This window comes from Micromys minutus, assembly GCF_963924665.1.
Source record: "Micromys minutus genome assembly, chromosome: 18".
NCBI classification, from domain to species: Eukaryota; Metazoa; Chordata; class Mammalia; order Rodentia; family Muridae; genus Micromys; species Micromys minutus.
The window spans coordinates 50882000-50900162 of NC_137953.1; the positions used below are offsets into that span (position 1 = coordinate 50882000).

The following is an 18163-nucleotide window of genomic DNA, read 5'->3' on the forward strand; positions in this document are numbered from 1 at the left end:
CGGCTGAACAGCCTGAACTGTGAACAGGGAGTTGTTCCAGAGCACAGCGAGCAGAGAGGAAACCACACTTCTCTCCTTGGTTATGGCTTTACTTTTTAAATTAGATAAATAGACGCTTGGCGGGGCATCTCTCAGAGATGTGCTTCCTGTCTAGTTCTCTTCAGCTTTTCTCCCAGGTCTTTTCTGCTTGCTTGTGTTACTTCTTTTCTTTCTTCCTCTCTTCTCTGCCTCCTTCCCAAAGCTTCCATGTCCCTGCTTCTCCAGGCTCCAGACTATTGGACAGTGCACCCCAATCTACCTGATCGCCCTGGCCACCGGGTGGACGTTGCTATATTTTGAGGCGGTGGTGAGAACACACGGAGAGGCCGACAGGATGAGGAGGTGCTCTTGTCAGTGCTGCTGAGGTAACTCTGGTTTGCTCCTAGTGGCAACTTCCTCCCGGAAACCGAATGCTGAGGGGAAGTGCTGGAGCGCGGCATAAACTTTCCCCAATGGGAAAGGAAGCATCACATGGAGTTTCCTGTGAGTGCCATAGAGAAAAGTGGTCAATATCATATAGCATACCTGAAAAACTCTGCTGTGGATGCGTAGACACAATAATGAACCTTTTGTCTGGGGCTTTGTCTCCCAACCCGGGGCTTTTAGAAACTGCAGACAACTCCAAACCATACAGATGTCTTGCCTCCTGATATACGCATTAGATAAAGTTTAACTCATAGGCATTGTATGATATTGTCAACATGCCTACACATATTAAATAAAGCAAACGATTGTGTTCTAACAAAAGTATGACCGTGGTTTCTCTGAAGAAGTGAATCTCCATTTAATTCTGGACTGTATTTGGTGGTGGCTGACTGATACCTTAGAGAAACCGCAGGAGGGGTTGCTGGTGCTTATTCACATTTTAACTTTTAATTTAATTGTGTGTGTGTGTGTGTGTGTGTGTGTGTGTGTGTGTGTGTGTTGTATGTAGATCATGGAAGTAGGAAAGAGATCATGGGAAGGCAGGAAGGCATCCTGAGGAGAGAGAAAAGATAGAGCAATGGAATGCAGGGTACAGGAAATCAGAACAGAGCCCGTTTGGGAAAGAGAAGGGGACCATCAAGAAGGGGGCAATGGGAATAGGGCAGTGTGGGCTGCGGGGGGCTGCGGGGTACAGGAGAACAGAGTGTACTGATGTGTGCCTGTGGTGTGGCCTAGTGACTGCTTGCACAGTTTCTAACTGAAAACCAGGAAAAATGCCATGATGAAACCATCGCTCTGTGTTCATTTAAAAATTACTCTAAATATAAAGTTTTTCACAATAATAAATATTTTTATTTTTACGAATTAGAAAAACATAAACTATCCCACCTTCTTTAGGACTCTGTTGGACACAGTGCATGGGAGGTACTTCACAATGCTTGTTGAATGGATGTAGGATGGGGAGTCTTGAGCGTGGATAAAGAAAGGCTGGGACCTCAGGGAAGTTTGCCCTCACCCAGCCCTGCCAGCTAACTCCTCCTCCCTCAGTTAGACACCAGCGTTATAGGGAAGGACCACGGGAACTACTCAACTCCAGGAGAAGCCCCTTATGCCTCCCCACACAGCAAGAAGAGAAGGCTCCCATGACCGCCGTACCTCCAGCTAGGGACAGCCGTGGCCTGCTGGAGGCAGCCAGAGTACTGAGGAGTGAGAGGGGCTGTGGCCCAGAGGGGTTCTCTCTTTCCCACTCTCCGAACATGAATGCGTCCCTCCAGTTGAGATCGCAGGTACAGGGGATGCTGTCCTCACAGGGAGTAGCTTTCTCTAGTCAAGAAAAGGAAGCATTTGCACTCTTGCTCTCAGAACACTCTGGCAGCTAACAGCCAACAGTATTTATGCAGAGAAGGTCATTATGTGCTAGGCTGCCTTTATCATTGCTGGCATCAGTGTAAAGGCAACTCTCCCGAAATCCGAACGGTACAGATTCTGAGGCCCATGGAGGCTGGCTAACTTACTAATGGCCACATTATAGAAATGACATAGTCAGGACAGGTTGTCTGAATAAATCTCCCCAAGAATATTCAGTCAACTAAACTGACAATGAATGGCCTTGAAACTAGAAGAGCAAAGCCAGAGCCACTCTTAGACCTTTGGCCCCTTGCTATTCAAAATGTAACCAAAACCTTGGCATCAGTTGGGATCATATTAAAATGCATGGTCCTGTGCCCAGGTCTAATGAATTAGAAGCAACATTTTAACAAGACCAAGGGTCAGTTTGTGTGCTATGGGGCACATGGGTGACCTTTGGGCCTCTGGTTGTCTACACTGAACACACACATGCCCCATCCCCATCCCCATCCCTCTCCGAAGGCTGGTCCTGAGCTCTTGTGCAGCCAAGGTTGACCTGGAGCTCTGAATTCCTCCTGTCTTTGCCTCCCAGGGGCTGGGATTTCAGGCCTGTACTACAGTGGCAAGGTGTGAGTTCCGGGAACCATGCATGTGTCTGTGCCTGTGTGGATGAAGGTTCTCTCAGAGACCAAGACATCAGCTCTCTCCTGATCTCTCTGGAGCTGGGGTTACAGGTAGTTGTGAGCTGTCCCAAGTGGATGCTGGGAACCAGACAGACTCTCTGGAATATGATTCTTAACCACTGAGACAATCTCTTAAGCTCATGGGCTCTGGAGATCAAACTCAGTTCCTCATTCTTCCAAGACCAGCACTTTACTGAGTCATCTCCCCAGCCCTTCCCCTCCCCTCTTTTCCATCAAGAAATTCCAATAGAGTTCAGTAGGAGACAGCGAGAGTTCCCAGAGCCTGGTATGTCACTCCCCTTTGCAGCCAAGTACTTGACCCGGGAAGAAAACAGGGTCCAGAGAACACCCCAGTATAGCTCATTAAAACCAACCTGAGAACATTCCAACATCAGATATCCCGAAATTCTTTTTGGTGTTAAGGAACTTACTATGAAGCCCAGGCTATCCTGCAACTTGCTACATAGACCAAGCTGGCCTCAAACTTGAGTCAGTACTAGGAATGGCCGGTGTGCACACCTGGGTGGCTGTCATGAATTTCTAAAGTTTTCCCCTCCAGTCCAGCAATCGTTGGAAATGGTCTTGAGCATTCTGTTCTCACCCCATCCTCACGGAATACTTTAAAGCATGTGCATTTGTGAACATGCTTGCATGTTGCATAAAAACAGGAAAATGTGGTTGGCACTGTGTCAAAGGTCAGGGTCTGGGAGAAAGCCGTCACACAGATCAGGAGGAAGTGAGCAGTGTATATTTAAAAATTCAGATTTGAGGAGGCTCTTGAAAAAAAAAAATCAAGACCAACAATACCAGACTCTGTGCCTCCATGGCCGTAATTAACCAAAGCCCTCACTGAAATATTCTCTGCTCTTGTTGCCACTGCCTCCACCGCTCCTGCTTGTCTTCTTAATGTTGGAAGCTGGTCAGTTGCCAGCCGTTGTTTAGATTTTCTCACTATATTTTATTTACTGTTTTGCCTACGTGTGGCTCTGTGCACCAGAATAACTTGTCAGTGGACTTGGGTTCAGATATTTATTGACCTCCCACTGTGTCCCCAGTGCTGTGCTCGCTTCTTCCAATGATCTAGAGGTAATTTAATATTCGTTAAGAAATAAGCCTTCAACCTACGAGATCCAAGGAACAGTGAGAGGTGGTATTGGCAGGAACACGCGGGAAGGAAGTGAGCGGGACATGACTAAGGTATGAGGAAGCATGGTTGAAATCTGACGGCACCAGATGTGGCTGAAATGGATATGAGGCAGACAGCACGTGGTCAGGCAGACAGCACGTGGTCAGGCAGAGAGCACGTGGTCAGGCAGACAGCACGTGGTCAGGCAGAGAGCACGTGGTCAGGCAGACAGCACGTGGTCAGGCAGAGAGCACGTGGTCAGGCAGACAGCACAGATGGGGAAGCTGATGAAGGACCTCATCCAGAGGACCTGGGCTAGACTAGAGTTTGGCAACAGAGAACTACTGCTCCTTCTAGGATGTCACGTTTTCTCACACGGCCTCATCTGCTCCACCTGCCCTGATCCCTTCAAAGATGGCACTGTTTAGACACTAACCTCCTTGAGCCAATGCCCTGGAAGGAGTGAAGGACCTTCCTATGCCTCTGTCACCCCAGCATGAACTTTGAATGTGGACTAGAAAAGTTTCTCTCGTTTTGCCCTGTACCCACGTGACCATCCCTTTGAGAGAAGGTGGTTTGTATGACCACCACCCGGAGAGCCTCCTGTGACTGATTTTGAGTAAGTCAGTGAATCCACAAACAGATACCGCAGATGTGCGAGGGGAAGGATTGGCTAGGATCATTCTGTGAAACTGGAAATGAAGAATATAGAAACATCTAGATTAAATAAATAAATGGTTGGGACTTGGTGCAAATTTCCTTTGGTGGCCAAAAAGCCCAGAGAGATGCCATCCAGAAGGCCAGAGGAGGCATTGTGGGGAGCCCAAGTCCTAAACCTACACAGCAGCCACCTCTCCCAGCATGCAGCACTGCAGCCTTCCTTACCTGAGTTGGTCTTGTTGATCTGTACCTTTTCACTTCTGCTGGAACTCCAGTCGTTTCAGGGTCAAGGAAGCGAAGATCAAAGTTAAGGAGAAAAACAATAAACTCAGTTTGTTGTCGTTGCTGTTTGTTTTTCATATCTTAATTTTTGGAGTTATGGTCTCACGCATCTGAGGCTAGCCCCAGACTCACTGTGTAGTTGAGGATGACTCTAAACGTCTGACCTCCTACCTCCTGAGTGTTGGAATGACAGCGTGCGCTGCCATGCCTGCTTTATGCAGTGCTGAGGATCAACTCGAGGCTCTGTGTGTGCTAGGACAAGGGGCTGAGCCTCTGAGCTACGTGCTCAGCTCTGAACTTAGTTAAGTTCCCTGGGAGAGATGGCTCAGTGGTTAAGAGCACTGGATGTTCTTCCAGAGGTCCTGAGTTCAAATCCCAGCAACCACAGGGTAGCTCACACTTGTAATGGGATCCACTGTCCTCTTCTGGTGTGACTGAAGACAAACAGTGTGTACTCATATACATTAAATAATTCTTTTTTTAAAGAGACTTTTTCTAATGCAAATGGATTAGAGACCGATACCAATATGAAAAAGCAGCCGTGGCTGCACTGGTTGGGCGTGACACACATTATGTTTCCCGAGGAGAAAAGGGAAAGAGAAAATGGATAGAGATGGGTTGAGAACCAAGCCCAAGGTGCTGATTTGCCTGAGGAGGGGCGTGGCCCTGACTTGGATCTTGTATCTCAGCCATGTGTGCTGTCATGTGTGTTCAGTGGCATGAGGCCACTAATAACCGAAACTGGTTAACTCTTTCTAACCTTCCATAATTAAAAGCCATATATTGGTGGCAGACCCCCAGTAACCCTATTTCCTTTGCTCTGGGGACTGAGCACCTAATTTTGTGGGGGTATTGTTTTGAGACAGGTTAGCCTGGGTTGGCCTCAAACTCACAAGCATCCTCTTGTCCCATCTTGAGTGCTGGATGCAGGCATGTACCCCCATCTCAGACTGAGAACAATTTATCTGGGTTTATGTCTAAAGAAGAGTATGGTTCTCAGCTGCTTTTAGCCCTGGGGCTGAATTACAGCTTGTAACTCAGCATGAGATATATCCAAAAGGGTCTGTGGTGTTTGAATGACAAATATAGACGAGTAAAACTCAGTCCCTAGTTGGAGGCCCTGTTTGGAGTGGTGCAGCCTTGTAGGAGGAAGTGTGTCCCAGTGGGCAGGCTTTGGGATTAAAAGTCCTGTGCTACCTCAGTTAGATTCTGCTTTTGTGTTTACGTTTGGAAAAGCGAGCTCTCATCTTCCTGTTTCTGCCACTAACTGCTATCTCTGTCTCCCAGCCGTGATGGGCTCTTATCCCTCTGTAGCAATAAGGTCAAACAAACCTCACTTTTTATATGAATTGTCCTGGTTACAGCATTTTATCATAGCGATGACGTAGCTAATACAGTGTCCTTTACTCAGGAAGTTAGCTGTGGGTCACAGTTATGTCTCAGTCAGGGAGCTCCTGAGCCAGCATTGCCAGCATCGGGAGACTCTACTTCAAAAACAAACAGCCGGGCACTGTGCCACCTGCCTGTGTTTCTAGAATTTAGGCGGTCAGGAGTTCAAGATCATCTTTCAAGTTGCTTAAGTTTCAGACAAGCTTGTGCTTACAAAGCCAGTGATTTGTTTGAAATACTTAAAACCTTCTCTCAGTATACCTTTGTTCAGTTAGAATTCTGCACCAGTCCAGACTGTGACATTCTACATCAGCATCTCTTTACTGCAGCTTTCTTTGTGTTATCATACAGTGAGGATCTTTTGCTCGAACTGTTAAACCTTTCCTGAAACAGTTAGCAATGCACACTACTCTCTGTGGAGACAGACTCCACTCCTGTCTGCTCCCGACCTGACAAATCGCTTGCTAAGCATATGTTCAATCCCGACAGTATCCGGGTGAGGCTGGTACTTGATCTTTTCAGTATTACAGAATGAAAGCCGAGGCACTGGTCTCTGAGCTCTCTTGGGTTTTTTGCTTACTGCCCCAACACCATTTGGTTTGCCTCTGAGCTGTTCTGACTGGTCCCTGCTCTAACTGGTTATGAAAAAAACTGCTCCTGTAGGATTCAGCTACAGCTAAGTAGTAGAGCCCTTGTCTAGGAAGTTTGAGGCCCTAAATTCAATCTCCAGTAAGCTGGGGTGGGGGTTGGGGCTGTCCCTTCTATAGCCTGGAGTGGTGGCACAGGTTTTTAACATTTCCAGCACTTGGGAGGTAGAGGCAGGAGGATCAGGAGTTCGGGATCATTCTTAACCACTTAGGGACTTTGAAGCCAGCCTGGGCTACGTGAGACCGATCTTAAAACAAAGCAAAGACACTTCTTTTTGCCGCTTCATTCTTCTCTCCTGGTGATATTTCCTGATTTATTTTTTGTTTTCCTTCTCTGTAGCCTAAGCTAGTGTGGAACTCATTCTGCAGCCTGGGCTGCCCTCCACTTTGAAACAATGTGCTTGTCTGACTCTGCAGTGCTGGAGTGATTGACAGTGAATCACCACACCTGACTTCCTGTCTCTCACGTCACGATGCATCATCAAACACGCAGGACATTTCTTCAGGAATGGAGAAGACAGGCCTGAACCCTTGAGCATCCCAGGAGGGATACTGTAGGGACAACCTTAGGATCTCTATAAAGTCTAGACAGAGGCACAGTCAGAGGAAATGAAACCAATATACAGCAGGTTTAAGGCCATGGTTATATGATTATGTGGTTATATGGTTATGTGGTTATGTGGTTATGTGGTGTTTCCTCAATAGAATCAGCTGGATTAGTATTTAGCTTCCATTCTTCCATGTTTGTACTCATTTTCATTGCTGAAGAAGTATTTTCCTTTTTATATAACCCCCCTGGAGTAAGGCCTGCCTCACTTGCTGTGTGGTGACAGAGACTATGGCAATGACACCAGGCACCGTGTGACAGTAAATCACTGAGGTGAAGGGACCTCTGGGACCTCCTGGGCTACAGAGAAGGGTGGTATGGGATAACCTGGTTTAAATCATGTACCTGTACTGTTTCTGCTGATGCGAGTCGGGAAAGATCTGGGAGAGGGTCTCGCTCTCCCCCTGGGCCATCAGATGTGTGAGGTTCTCCCTGGGCCGGAGGCCTTTAGATTTCTTCTGCCTTAACTATATGAAGAAAGAACAAACAAACAAAACAGGAGGTTAAGTCCTGGACTCTCTGAATTTTCCTAACACCAAGTTCTATCTTGACTCTAAAACATCGGGACCCAAACTCTACCCATAGGCTGCCATACGAATCACTCATGGGAGCCGTTCTCTCTGTTGGTATTTGGTATAAATATCCTTTGGTGCCTTGGAGGTAAGGCCCTCACTGCATACTTGCCAATGTAGATTTAGAATAGTTAACTTGTCAATACGAATTTTAACAGTGAGTGCTACTTGTTTTTCTACTTAAATATATACATTATAAGAAGCTAATGTTTAAAACACCAATCCCTCTGAGAAAAGCCATATATGTTGTCCCTTTGTGGGTGTGTAGTGCACGTGTAGCTGTTTATGTGTATGTGTGTATAGGTGCCCATGCACACACATGAAAACACATGTAGAGGCTATAGGTCAACACTGAGTGTTTTTCTCTGTCATTTTCTACATCATACTTTAAGACAGGCTGCCTGCTGACCCTGGTTCTCACTGACTCTGCAGGCCAGCAAGTTCCAGGGGCCTTCCCAATGGGGCCGATGACTCAGGACCAGGAGTCCACCTGTCAGGAAATCTGATCCACCTGACGACGTATTAAGGCGATAGGAAGGGTAATTATCCCACTAATTAAGTTCACTTGTGCCCTCACACAGTTGCACTCACTGTTGAACTCACTCCTTATTCTACCTCAGAGAGTGTGAGCTTTCCTTTTCCTGTTTAAATGGTTTTTGTTGTTTTTTGTTTGTTAGTTTTATTTTGTATAGCAAAAGACTACGCACATGGCCCAACACTCTGGACTTTCTCATGGTTTCTTTGAAGACTCTACCCTTTCCCCGAAACCTTTCTTCATTTTTGAAAATGTCTGATTTCTTGGACCATAACTCAAAAGGCACAAATAAATGGCACCCCATCTCAAACAAGACACCTTCACAGTTCCAAAGCTGCGGATTGTAGTGTGTGTCTGTAATCTAACCATTCGGAGGCTAATGCAGGAGGATCTGGATTTATTGGCCATCCTGGATTCTAGGGAAAGATCCTGTTTCACAACAAAACTCCTACAATTACTAACAACAATGGATTGTTTTGTTAAATGTAGAAATACCTTTAACAAAAGGATGTCAATGGATACAGAGCTTAGTGCCCTAGAATTCATGTAAAATCAGATGCAGTAGCTCATGTATGAAATCCTAGAGCTCCTATGGTGAGACAGGAACCAGAGACAGGAGAATCCATCAAAAGTTGAGGGAGCACAGAAGATAACAAGGGAGGCTGTCTCAATCCAAGTGGAAGACGAGGATCAATGCCTGAGGTTGTCCTTTGTCCTCTACATGTGTGCCAAAACATATGTGCACTTACACACACACACAGACACACACACACAGACATAGACACAGACACAGACACACAGACACAGACACACACACACACAGACACAGACACACAGACACAGACACATACAGACACAGACACATATAGACACACACACAGATACACACAAACACAGACACACACACACACAGACACAGACACACACAGACACACAGACACACACACAGACACAGACACACAGACAGACACACAGACACAGACACACATAGACACACACACAGACACACACAGACACACACACACAAACACAGACACACACACACACACACACACATACACACACATACTCACTCACTCCAGAAAAGTTTCTTTTGGCCTGGCTTGGTAGAACATACCTGTCTGTAGTCCTAGTACTTGGGAACTGGAAAAAGGAGGCTCAAGATTTCAAGGTCAGCTTTGGTTACATAATGCATTTGAGGCCAGCTTGGACTATATGAAACCCTATCACAAAAAGCTAAACAAAAATTAAGCAAAAGCTAGAACCTTTCTCTCGTCCATTGTCACTGAATTGTGGTCATAGCTGATGGCTGCAAAACTGCATGTTTACTGAAGCATGTGTACTTAGAAATGTTGTTCTGTGCTAAGTGCTACCTGGGACAGAGTTAGAGCAGAGGGCACCTACACAGGACACTCAGCAGCAGCTGGTCAAAGGTCACCCTTCTCCAAATCTGATCTTGGCTGAAGACTAGCAGTGGGGGTTTCTTACCTCGGACTTCCCACCTGGGTTGTAAAGGCTCTTGGGTACCAGACAGTGAGTGACCAGGATGGTAGGGTCTTTGGTGGTGATGGACAGACCCTTATGCAGAATTTGAACCAGGCGGATCCAAAAGTGGAAGACAGTCTCAGGATGATCAGGGTGGAGCTTTAGGTAGTGGATTTTCTCAGTGACTGTCCTCAACCGAAGGATGCGCTCACAGTGGTCCCAGATCTGGAGCTCCACAAACTTCAAAGGGAGAATGCTAAAGGCACAGAAGACGGTACCTGTAACACCCCATCACTTTTGATGTGTCTCTTCAAAGACAGGGAACTTTTAGGGGTAGGAAAGAGAGTTCTTGGCTAGTGGTGTTCAAATTCTGAGGAAAGGAGATTTCCCTGGGGTACTTAGTTAAGATGCAGAGTCTCCAAGACAATCCCAAAGATCTAGATTCACTAGATCTGGGCTGTGGCCCTGGGACCTGCCTCTTACCTGGCCATGATTTTCAGGCCAGTGTCCAGGGATCCTGTGCCACAGATGTAGAAAGTGGTCAGAGACTTTGGGTTTTGCCATTTCCTTTCTGAAAATCCCATTTACACAGCTTGTTCATTCATTAACCTCCATCAACCTAAAACTGCTCAAATGAGCTGGTTCAATGGCCTGGCTTAGACCTAGTGTTCATCACCTGCAGAGGGTAGTACTTGTTACAGGTATATCAGCATCATAATGGGGGCTCTGGCAGGAGGTAGCTTGGAGGAGTAAAGGGGTTTCCCAGACCCTCTGGTTTAGAATCTAGAGATTCTTGAGGTGGTTTGCAGATTGGGTAAGGAGGCCTTTTTGTGGCTTGAGCATCAAATGTCCCCAGAGGCTTATCTGTTTGAACACATGCTCCCCAGCTAATGGTGCTGTTTGGGAAGGTTATGGAGTCTTTAGAAGTCGAAGCCTTGTTGGAGAAAGTACTTTACTGGGGGGAGGGGAAGAGCTTTGGTTTTATAGCCAGGCCTCACTTCCTGTTCTCTGTTTCCTGTTTCGATGCAATGTGATCAGTCAACTTCCTGTTCTTAGCACTCTGTCTCTCCTGCCATGATGGACGCCCCCCGGAACTGTAAGCCCCCCCGGAACTGTAAGCCCCCCAGGAACTGTAAGCCCCCCGAACTGTAAGCCCCCCCGGAACTGTAAGCCCAAATACACCTTTTTTCCCCCTAACCTGCTTATTATCCCAGCAACAGAAAGGAGACTGAAATGAGGTTCAAGAAGCAGGAAGGACAGTTGTACTACATCAGACTACAGCCTAAAGCAGGACTTACTCCGCTGGGGCTCTTACTGCCCCATTACTGCTTAACCAGAGGCTCAGCGGTTTCCTGCTAAATCGGAAGATCGAAGCAAGAAGGTAAAGGTGCTTGGAGACAGGCCTCCACCCTTGTCTGTGTAAAGCTTCTCTTTGCAATCTGTCCTTCCAGCGAAAGCCCTGTCTCACCTGACATGTGCGTGTTATATGCATGCAGGCTTGTCATGCTTGCCCATGTATGTGTTTATGTGTGGAAGCCAAGGGTCAACGTCACTGGCTTTCTCTGTTGCTGTCCATCATGTGAAAAAAAGTTCTTATTCTTGTTTTTGAGACAGTGTCTCTCTAGAGAGCTCTGACTAACCTGGAGCTCACTATGTTGACCAGGTTGGTCTTGAACACACAGAGAACCTGCCTCTGCCTCCTGCGTACTGGGTCTAAAGGCGTGTGACGCCATGTCCAGATTAAAATTCTATGTGGAGTCTGTGTGTATGTGGATGTATGCATGGGGATTTTTGTGTGCATGTATGTTTCACACCACATGTATGCAGTACCCACGGAATCCAGAAAAGAATGTCTGATCGCCTGAGACTGGAGTCACAGGCAGTTGTTAACTGCCACCAAGAGGAAGCCGTGACTTTAACCACTGAGCTATCTCTCCAGCCTACACTCTATTTAATAGAGACAGAGTCTAAAGAAAGAAAAAGTGTACTTGTTGCTCTTGCAGAGGACCCGGCAAACAGATGCTTATTCATAAACATCTGTAACTCCGTTACCAGAAGATCTGACACCTTCTTTCCACCCCCATTGGCAATGGGCACACACGTGGTGCACAGATGTACATCCAGGCAAAACAGTCACATACATCAAATTAAATCACCAAATCCTTTAAAAGTATTTTTAAAAAATAGGAAAGATACCTCTGAGGAAGCAAGTAGGCTAGAGAGTTGGGGAGACAAGTCACTCAAAAAACTTCGATCAAAACATCTGGGATATTTCTCACTGAACTTGGAGCTCATGGTTTTTCTTTTGTCTAGATTGGTTGGTATTGCCAGTCCCTAGGATCTGCCTCTCTTCCTCTACCTCTTAACCCTAGGGTCACAGGCGCACACCGTACTCTGCTTTTTGCATGGCTGCCGGGATCCCAAACTCAGATGCTCACATGAATTGGGCCATTTTCCCACTGAGACATCTACCCACCTCCACCTGTCTGCGAATATCTGTGCTTGGGGAGATGTGTATGCATATGCCTCACATGCCTGTGGACGTCAGAGGTTAATTCCAAGTGTTGTTTCTTAAGTGTTAATCCACCTTGGTGTTTTAATCAGTCTGGAGCTCATTATATTATTTAGGCTAGGCCAGGAGGCCTGCAAACCCCGAGGATCCACCCATCTCTCCCTCCTCAGTGCTGGGATTATACCTGTGCACTATTATACCCACCCTTTTTGAAACAAAGTTCTAGGGGTAGAGCTTCTGTTTGCATGACGTGCACTTTACTGATTGAACTATCTGCCCCACTCCTATCTCAGGAACCGGTCTAGAGCAGTTAGTAACTGATAGTGCATATGTATAATCCAAACACTCTTGGGAGGCAGGTGGGTCAAGAGTTCAAGGCCAGCCTTTACTGAGTAGTGGGTTCATGGCCAGCCCGAGCAATAAGAGATTGTGTTCTTTCCAAAATAAAGCAAAACAAAAGCCAAACCAACCAAAAATCCCAACCAATGTCATTGTTATGACTTCCCAGTTTTACCCTGTCTTGAATTTAGTTACCAGGAATCTTCCTCCTTGATCCGACCTTTACCCTCTCGCCCCTTACCCCCTCTGCGCTGTTTACCTCTTCAGGTTGATGCTTGGTGCTGTGGACGGTCTGTTCCATGTTTGGCTCTGTCCCTGATGCCATGTGACTCTGGCCATAAGGAGAATGTTCGGAAGGGGAAGGCAAGGTACGGAGGAGGTCACCCCAAGGGCCATTGTGTTGGAAGCCTTATAGATTTCTTTCCAGTTTCTGCTCCTTCTGACCTGCAATGCAGCCCCCAGGCCCAGCCTGAACATTTGGCAAGAGCAGCAAGTCGCTCCAGCCCAGCTTCTTTACTCTGCTCTAACTTTTCTTTTTGACAGCACTGCCTGGTCTAGAACTTGCTGTGTGAACCAGGACCAGAGAGCTTGTCCCTGCCTCCCGAGCGCTAGGGTTAAAGGCTCGTGCCACCATACTGTGACAGGCACTAGCTTCTTTGTGGGAGGAGGGCTACTCTGTATCGTGGAGTGCTTAGCAGTGTCTGTCCTTGGCCTGTCTCCAAGTTGCTTATAGTAAAAAACTCCCATCCAAATTCTGACAACTGAAAATGTCTTCAGACATTGCCAAATAAGGAATACTGCTGTGTTTTGACATGTGTTTTAACCTGTATTGGTCTAAAAACTTTAGTAGGGCTTCTGAGTATTTTATTATTATTATTATTATTATTATTATTATTATTATTAGTAGTAGTAGTAGTAGTAGTAGTAGTAGTAGTTGTAGTAGTAGTATTACATTTAAACAAACAAAAAAAAACAGTCTTACTCTATAGCCCAGATTAGTCTCATTCTCAAGGGCATCCTCCTGCCTCAGCCTCCTAAATGCTGGCATTATAGGCTTGAGTCACCAATGTGTATTTCTCCAATAGGACTTAAAGGGCTCACTATTAACACAAGAGCAAGAACAATAATCCAGAAGTTCCTTAGCATCTCCTTTGTGTCTATGGATCTCCCCTTGACAGGTTCCTGGCTTTGCTTAGGAAACACTTACCCCACACGGTCCTATTTATTTTAGGTCTGTCTGGCCCAAAGGGAGCCTAGGAAATAAAAGGAGATAAGAACACACCAGGTACCCACTAGACCGTGCACGTTGCTGCTGTGTTTAAGTGGATTTGTATAGGTTTCATGCACAGTGGCTCCTCCCCCAGTGAGCACAGCCTGGACTCTAAACTCAGGTGTCTCTGGGACCCTAGGTCCTATTCTTTGCCCGTCTTCAAAGACCATCTCCTTTGGCTGCTGTAACTTGGTCTCAGGTGACAGACCTGAGAATAACATAACTTGGGAGTTCCAATGCCTGACCTCTGTCACTGAGTGTACACTTACAGGAGAAACCCAGGTCAGCCTGTGTCTCAGGCCTTTTAGCTGTCCTGCCTCTGGTCACATCTTTGGAACCGGTTTAGAAGAATCACACCAAGATACCTGGATAAAGTTGCTTTCAAACACCACGGAGTTAGGGAACAGATTGAATTCTGGAGAATGAACCATCTGACAGAGCAGTCCTTCCTCCACACCCAGGCCCACTCCAGGGCTCGTTTCCCCGTCCACAGGCAAGAGGCCCCTGAATTTTTCCCAGGCATTCAAGGAAGGGAAGGTTGGATAAGATCTTATCACTTTTACTGTCTTCTTCGATTTCCACCAAGACTTTCTAGGTGGAAGCGATGTCATCGTGTCTGCACATGCTCAGGGGCCCTCTGCACAGCTGTCCTGGGATCTGTCTCTTCCCTTCTGATTAGGGGCAGCTGGCCACGGCCTGAGGGGCAGCCAGTCAGCTCACAATGATGAATGGATGACATCATGAAACACCACAGCAGGCCTGCAATAAAGGAAAATGAGGAGGAGCCTCCCATTTTCTCCCAGTTGCTCATAGATGCGCTGTCTGACATCCCCAGTCCTCCCCAGGGGCTCACTGGAGCATTCACACAACTCGCTGGGAATCCCTGAGGCAGGCAGGAAGCAAGGACTGTTAGGATGCTCCCCCTCTCAGTCCTCTTGTGTGTGTGTGTGTATGTGTGTGTGTGGTGTATGTGTGATGTTTGTGTGTGTGTGTGTGTGTGTGTGTGTGGTGTATGTGTGATGTTTGTGTGTGTGTGTGTGTGTGTGGTGTATGTGTGATGTTTGTGTGTGTGTGTGGTATATGTGTGGTGTGTGTTTGTGTGTATGTGTGTGGTGTATGTGTGGTGTGTGTTTGTGTGTATGTGTGTGGTGTATGGGTGTTTGTGTGGTTTGTATGTATGTGGTGTATGTGTGGTGTGTGTATGTGTATGTGTGTGTGTTGTATGTGTATGGTATATGTGTAGTGTGTGTGTGTGTGTGTGTATGTGTGTGTGTATGTGTGGTGTGTGTAGTGTGTGTGTATATGTGGTGTGTGTGTGGTGTATGTGTGGTGTATGTAGTGTGTGTGTGTATGGTGTGTGTGTGTGTGTGGTGCATGTGTGGTGTGTGTGTATGTGTGTGTGCGTGGTGCATGTACATGTATGAATGGGTGTGAATGTGCCACAGCACATGTGAAAGTCAGAGGACACCTTATGGAAATTAATTCCCTCCTTCTGCCATACAGGGTCTGAAGATCCAAAGCAGACCCCCAGGCTTGGTGGTAAGTACGTTCTTTATCTGCTGAGCCATCTCACCACTGAGCCATCTCGCTGGCCCCTCCCTTACTCTTAGTGTAAACTATTCTAAACAGTGTGAAGAGCTGATGTCTATTCAAAACTAATTTCCAGAGCTGTGCGTAATATGATTCCACCTCTCACACCCTCTGGCTTAGCATGTGAGCCTCTCCCACCCCCCACCCCTGACCCCCTGGCTTACGTGCAAGAACCATTTCAGCTTCCAGGAGGGCTACTGGTGTCTGCTCCTTGGCTGCTATGGCCGGCTGGCTGCAGCTGCTGTTTTCTCCCTTCGGAGGTCAAAACTGAAGGAGCAGAACAGAAATTAGTCTCTTCCGATAAGGCTGACTGTGGCAGGGTACCAGCTAGGAGGGACAGCATTTCACACTCAGTGATAATGGATCTCGCCAAGAGCCAGAGGAATTTTTTTTAAAAAAATCCAAATTCTTGAGTATGGAGTGGGTCAAAGAACCAAGCAGACTCATCACCATTCAGAGTCAATTTAAGGAGAAATAGTATTCTAACTTGAACACGATTCAAGGATTTGTTAATATGTTACCGTCAAAGCCAAATGTAATAAATTAAAAAAAAATGGTTCAAAAATATTCAAAGGACAGAGCTGGATATTATTCCTGTATTCCATCATAATAAAGTCAGAGAGAGGCAGAGGGTCACACGGCTTTTACTGTCTGGTTCCCAGCTCTCTTCCATAGTCACAAGGTTACACCTATCCAACCCCCTGTTACAACGCCCAGGGTAGCATTAAACTGTCTAATTCACATTCCTCATTCTCTTTTGCTTACTACGTGGGGAAAATGTCCTCCACGGTAAGATTCTCTAAGGATAGGGTCATAAATCACACCCTGTGATTTGCATTCCCCTGGAAACTGAAACCATGGTACAAAAGCTGTGCTCCCTTTTTCAGCCCTGAGCCACTGCATAACCTACTGATTCATATACAGAGCTGGGACAATTTAACCACTGGGACATACCAGAGTCATCTTGCTCTTTTCCCTTTAGCCCACTTCCCGGGAGGAGGTTTCAGCACTTCATCTAGAAGGTTAATTGTAACAATGCTTTTAGTTCTAAACAAGATGCTACATCGTGGCTTTTCAAGGTGTCTATCTTGTCTTTGTTGCCACTAGACTTCTGACACCAGTGCTCTGGATAATTTTAATAACTATGTAACGGATGCTTACAAATCCTAATACTGCCCCACCCTTTTTTTTGGTTAAGCACAATATTGTTTACAATTATGAAAAGAAGGAGAAAAACAAAGACCAAAAATAACCTCAACATTAAAAACATTTTTCTTGGCTGGGCAGTGGTAGCCCATGTCTTTAATCCTAGCACTTGGGAGGCAGAGGCAGGAGCATCTCTGTAAGTTCAAGGCCTCTGAAGAGCAAGTTCCAGGATAGCCAAGAGCACATAGAGAAACATGTCTTGAAAAACAAAATAAAACAAATAAAAATTCTTCTAGACATACAAAGTATATCCATGTGATGTCCATTTCTTTGGTGTAGAATTACTGACATTTACTTGGGTATAGGCCATCTGGGATAGAGTCCATTGGGTGGAGTCCTTTGCAGCTAGGTGAGGCCATGTGACAAGTCTATTAAAGACATAAGCTCAAGTGAAATTTCTGTGAGGATCCATTGTAGGGAAAAGGCACACTTTCTTCCCTGACCATCTCCCTCCCTAACTTCATCCTCCCCCTCCCAGAATAAAACGTTCATTCCAATCCTGAGTTGTGAATATTTATGAAAAATTAGGAATTTTTTACATGTACTTATTAGTTTGTATGCTACTGTAGCACTGGAGTGGAGGGGCAAGGGAGGCCTTATCTCTTCTGCCACCCTGTGGGGCCTGGAGACTGGAGTCTCGGCAGCAAGCACCGTTTTTTTACCTGCTGAACCATTCCCACAACCCAAATTTGGATATTTAAAATTAGATGGAATCAGACCTAAGTCAGGCTGGTGCTAGTAATAAAATTCCTGTGCTTTCCCCCATAGTTCTAGATGATAAGGAAATAAAGTTAATTTACAGGGTATCTGCATGTCAGCAAGACAAAGGTCATTCAGTAAAATGGCACTGTGCACTTCAACAGTAGAAAACGCTGCCGTGTGCTCCTCATGTGTTATGTGGCCCCATTATTACCATACTCACCATTCTTTGCACACGTGATGCTGACTTCTAGGGGGACATGTCTGACACTTGCTCAAAGTAACTAGAATATCTGGGTCCAGTCTTTATACCACTTAAATGTTATTTTAAGACTTCCCTTCCTTCTATCTTTCCTTCCTTCCACCTTTCCTTTCTTCCTTCCTTTTTTATCTTCTTTTTTTTTTCAAGACAGGGTCTTACTATATAGCCTTGGCTGTCCTAAAACTTACTCTGTAGACCAGGCCATTCCCAAACTCACAAAGATCTGCCTGCCTCTGCCTCCCAAGTGCTAGGATTAAAGGAACATATCACCACGCCCTGCAAAAATATTTTTTAAATGTTGGTCAGGAGGAACATAGAGTTGGTGTTTTATAGGTACAGCATTTCTGTTTAGGAATGTGAGACCATCTAGAGCCTGCCTATTCCATCTGCTGACACCAAACCCCAACACTGTTGCTGATGCCAAGAAGCTCTTGCTGACAGGAGCCTGATATGATATGCCTGGTCCCTGAGAGGCTCTGTCAGCATC

The 18163-nt window shown here is 46.1% G+C and overlaps 1 protein-coding gene across 1 annotated transcript; it reads right to left on the reverse strand.

Moving 5' to 3' along the window:
* Positions 1-994: 994 nt before the first annotated feature.
* On the reverse strand, positions 995-14530 carry GARIN1B (golgi associated RAB2 interactor 1B; the record flags this gene model as incomplete). Its single annotated transcript, XM_080932441.1, has 7 exons — positions 995-1017; positions 1621-1788; positions 4507-4544; positions 7552-7673; positions 9802-10054; positions 12909-13093; positions 14285-14530. The coding sequence occupies 7 exons, from the start codon at positions 14528-14530 to the stop codon at positions 995-997; spliced, it is 1035 nt and encodes a 344-aa protein (XP_080788567.1).
* Positions 14531-18163: the final 3633 nt, after the last annotated feature.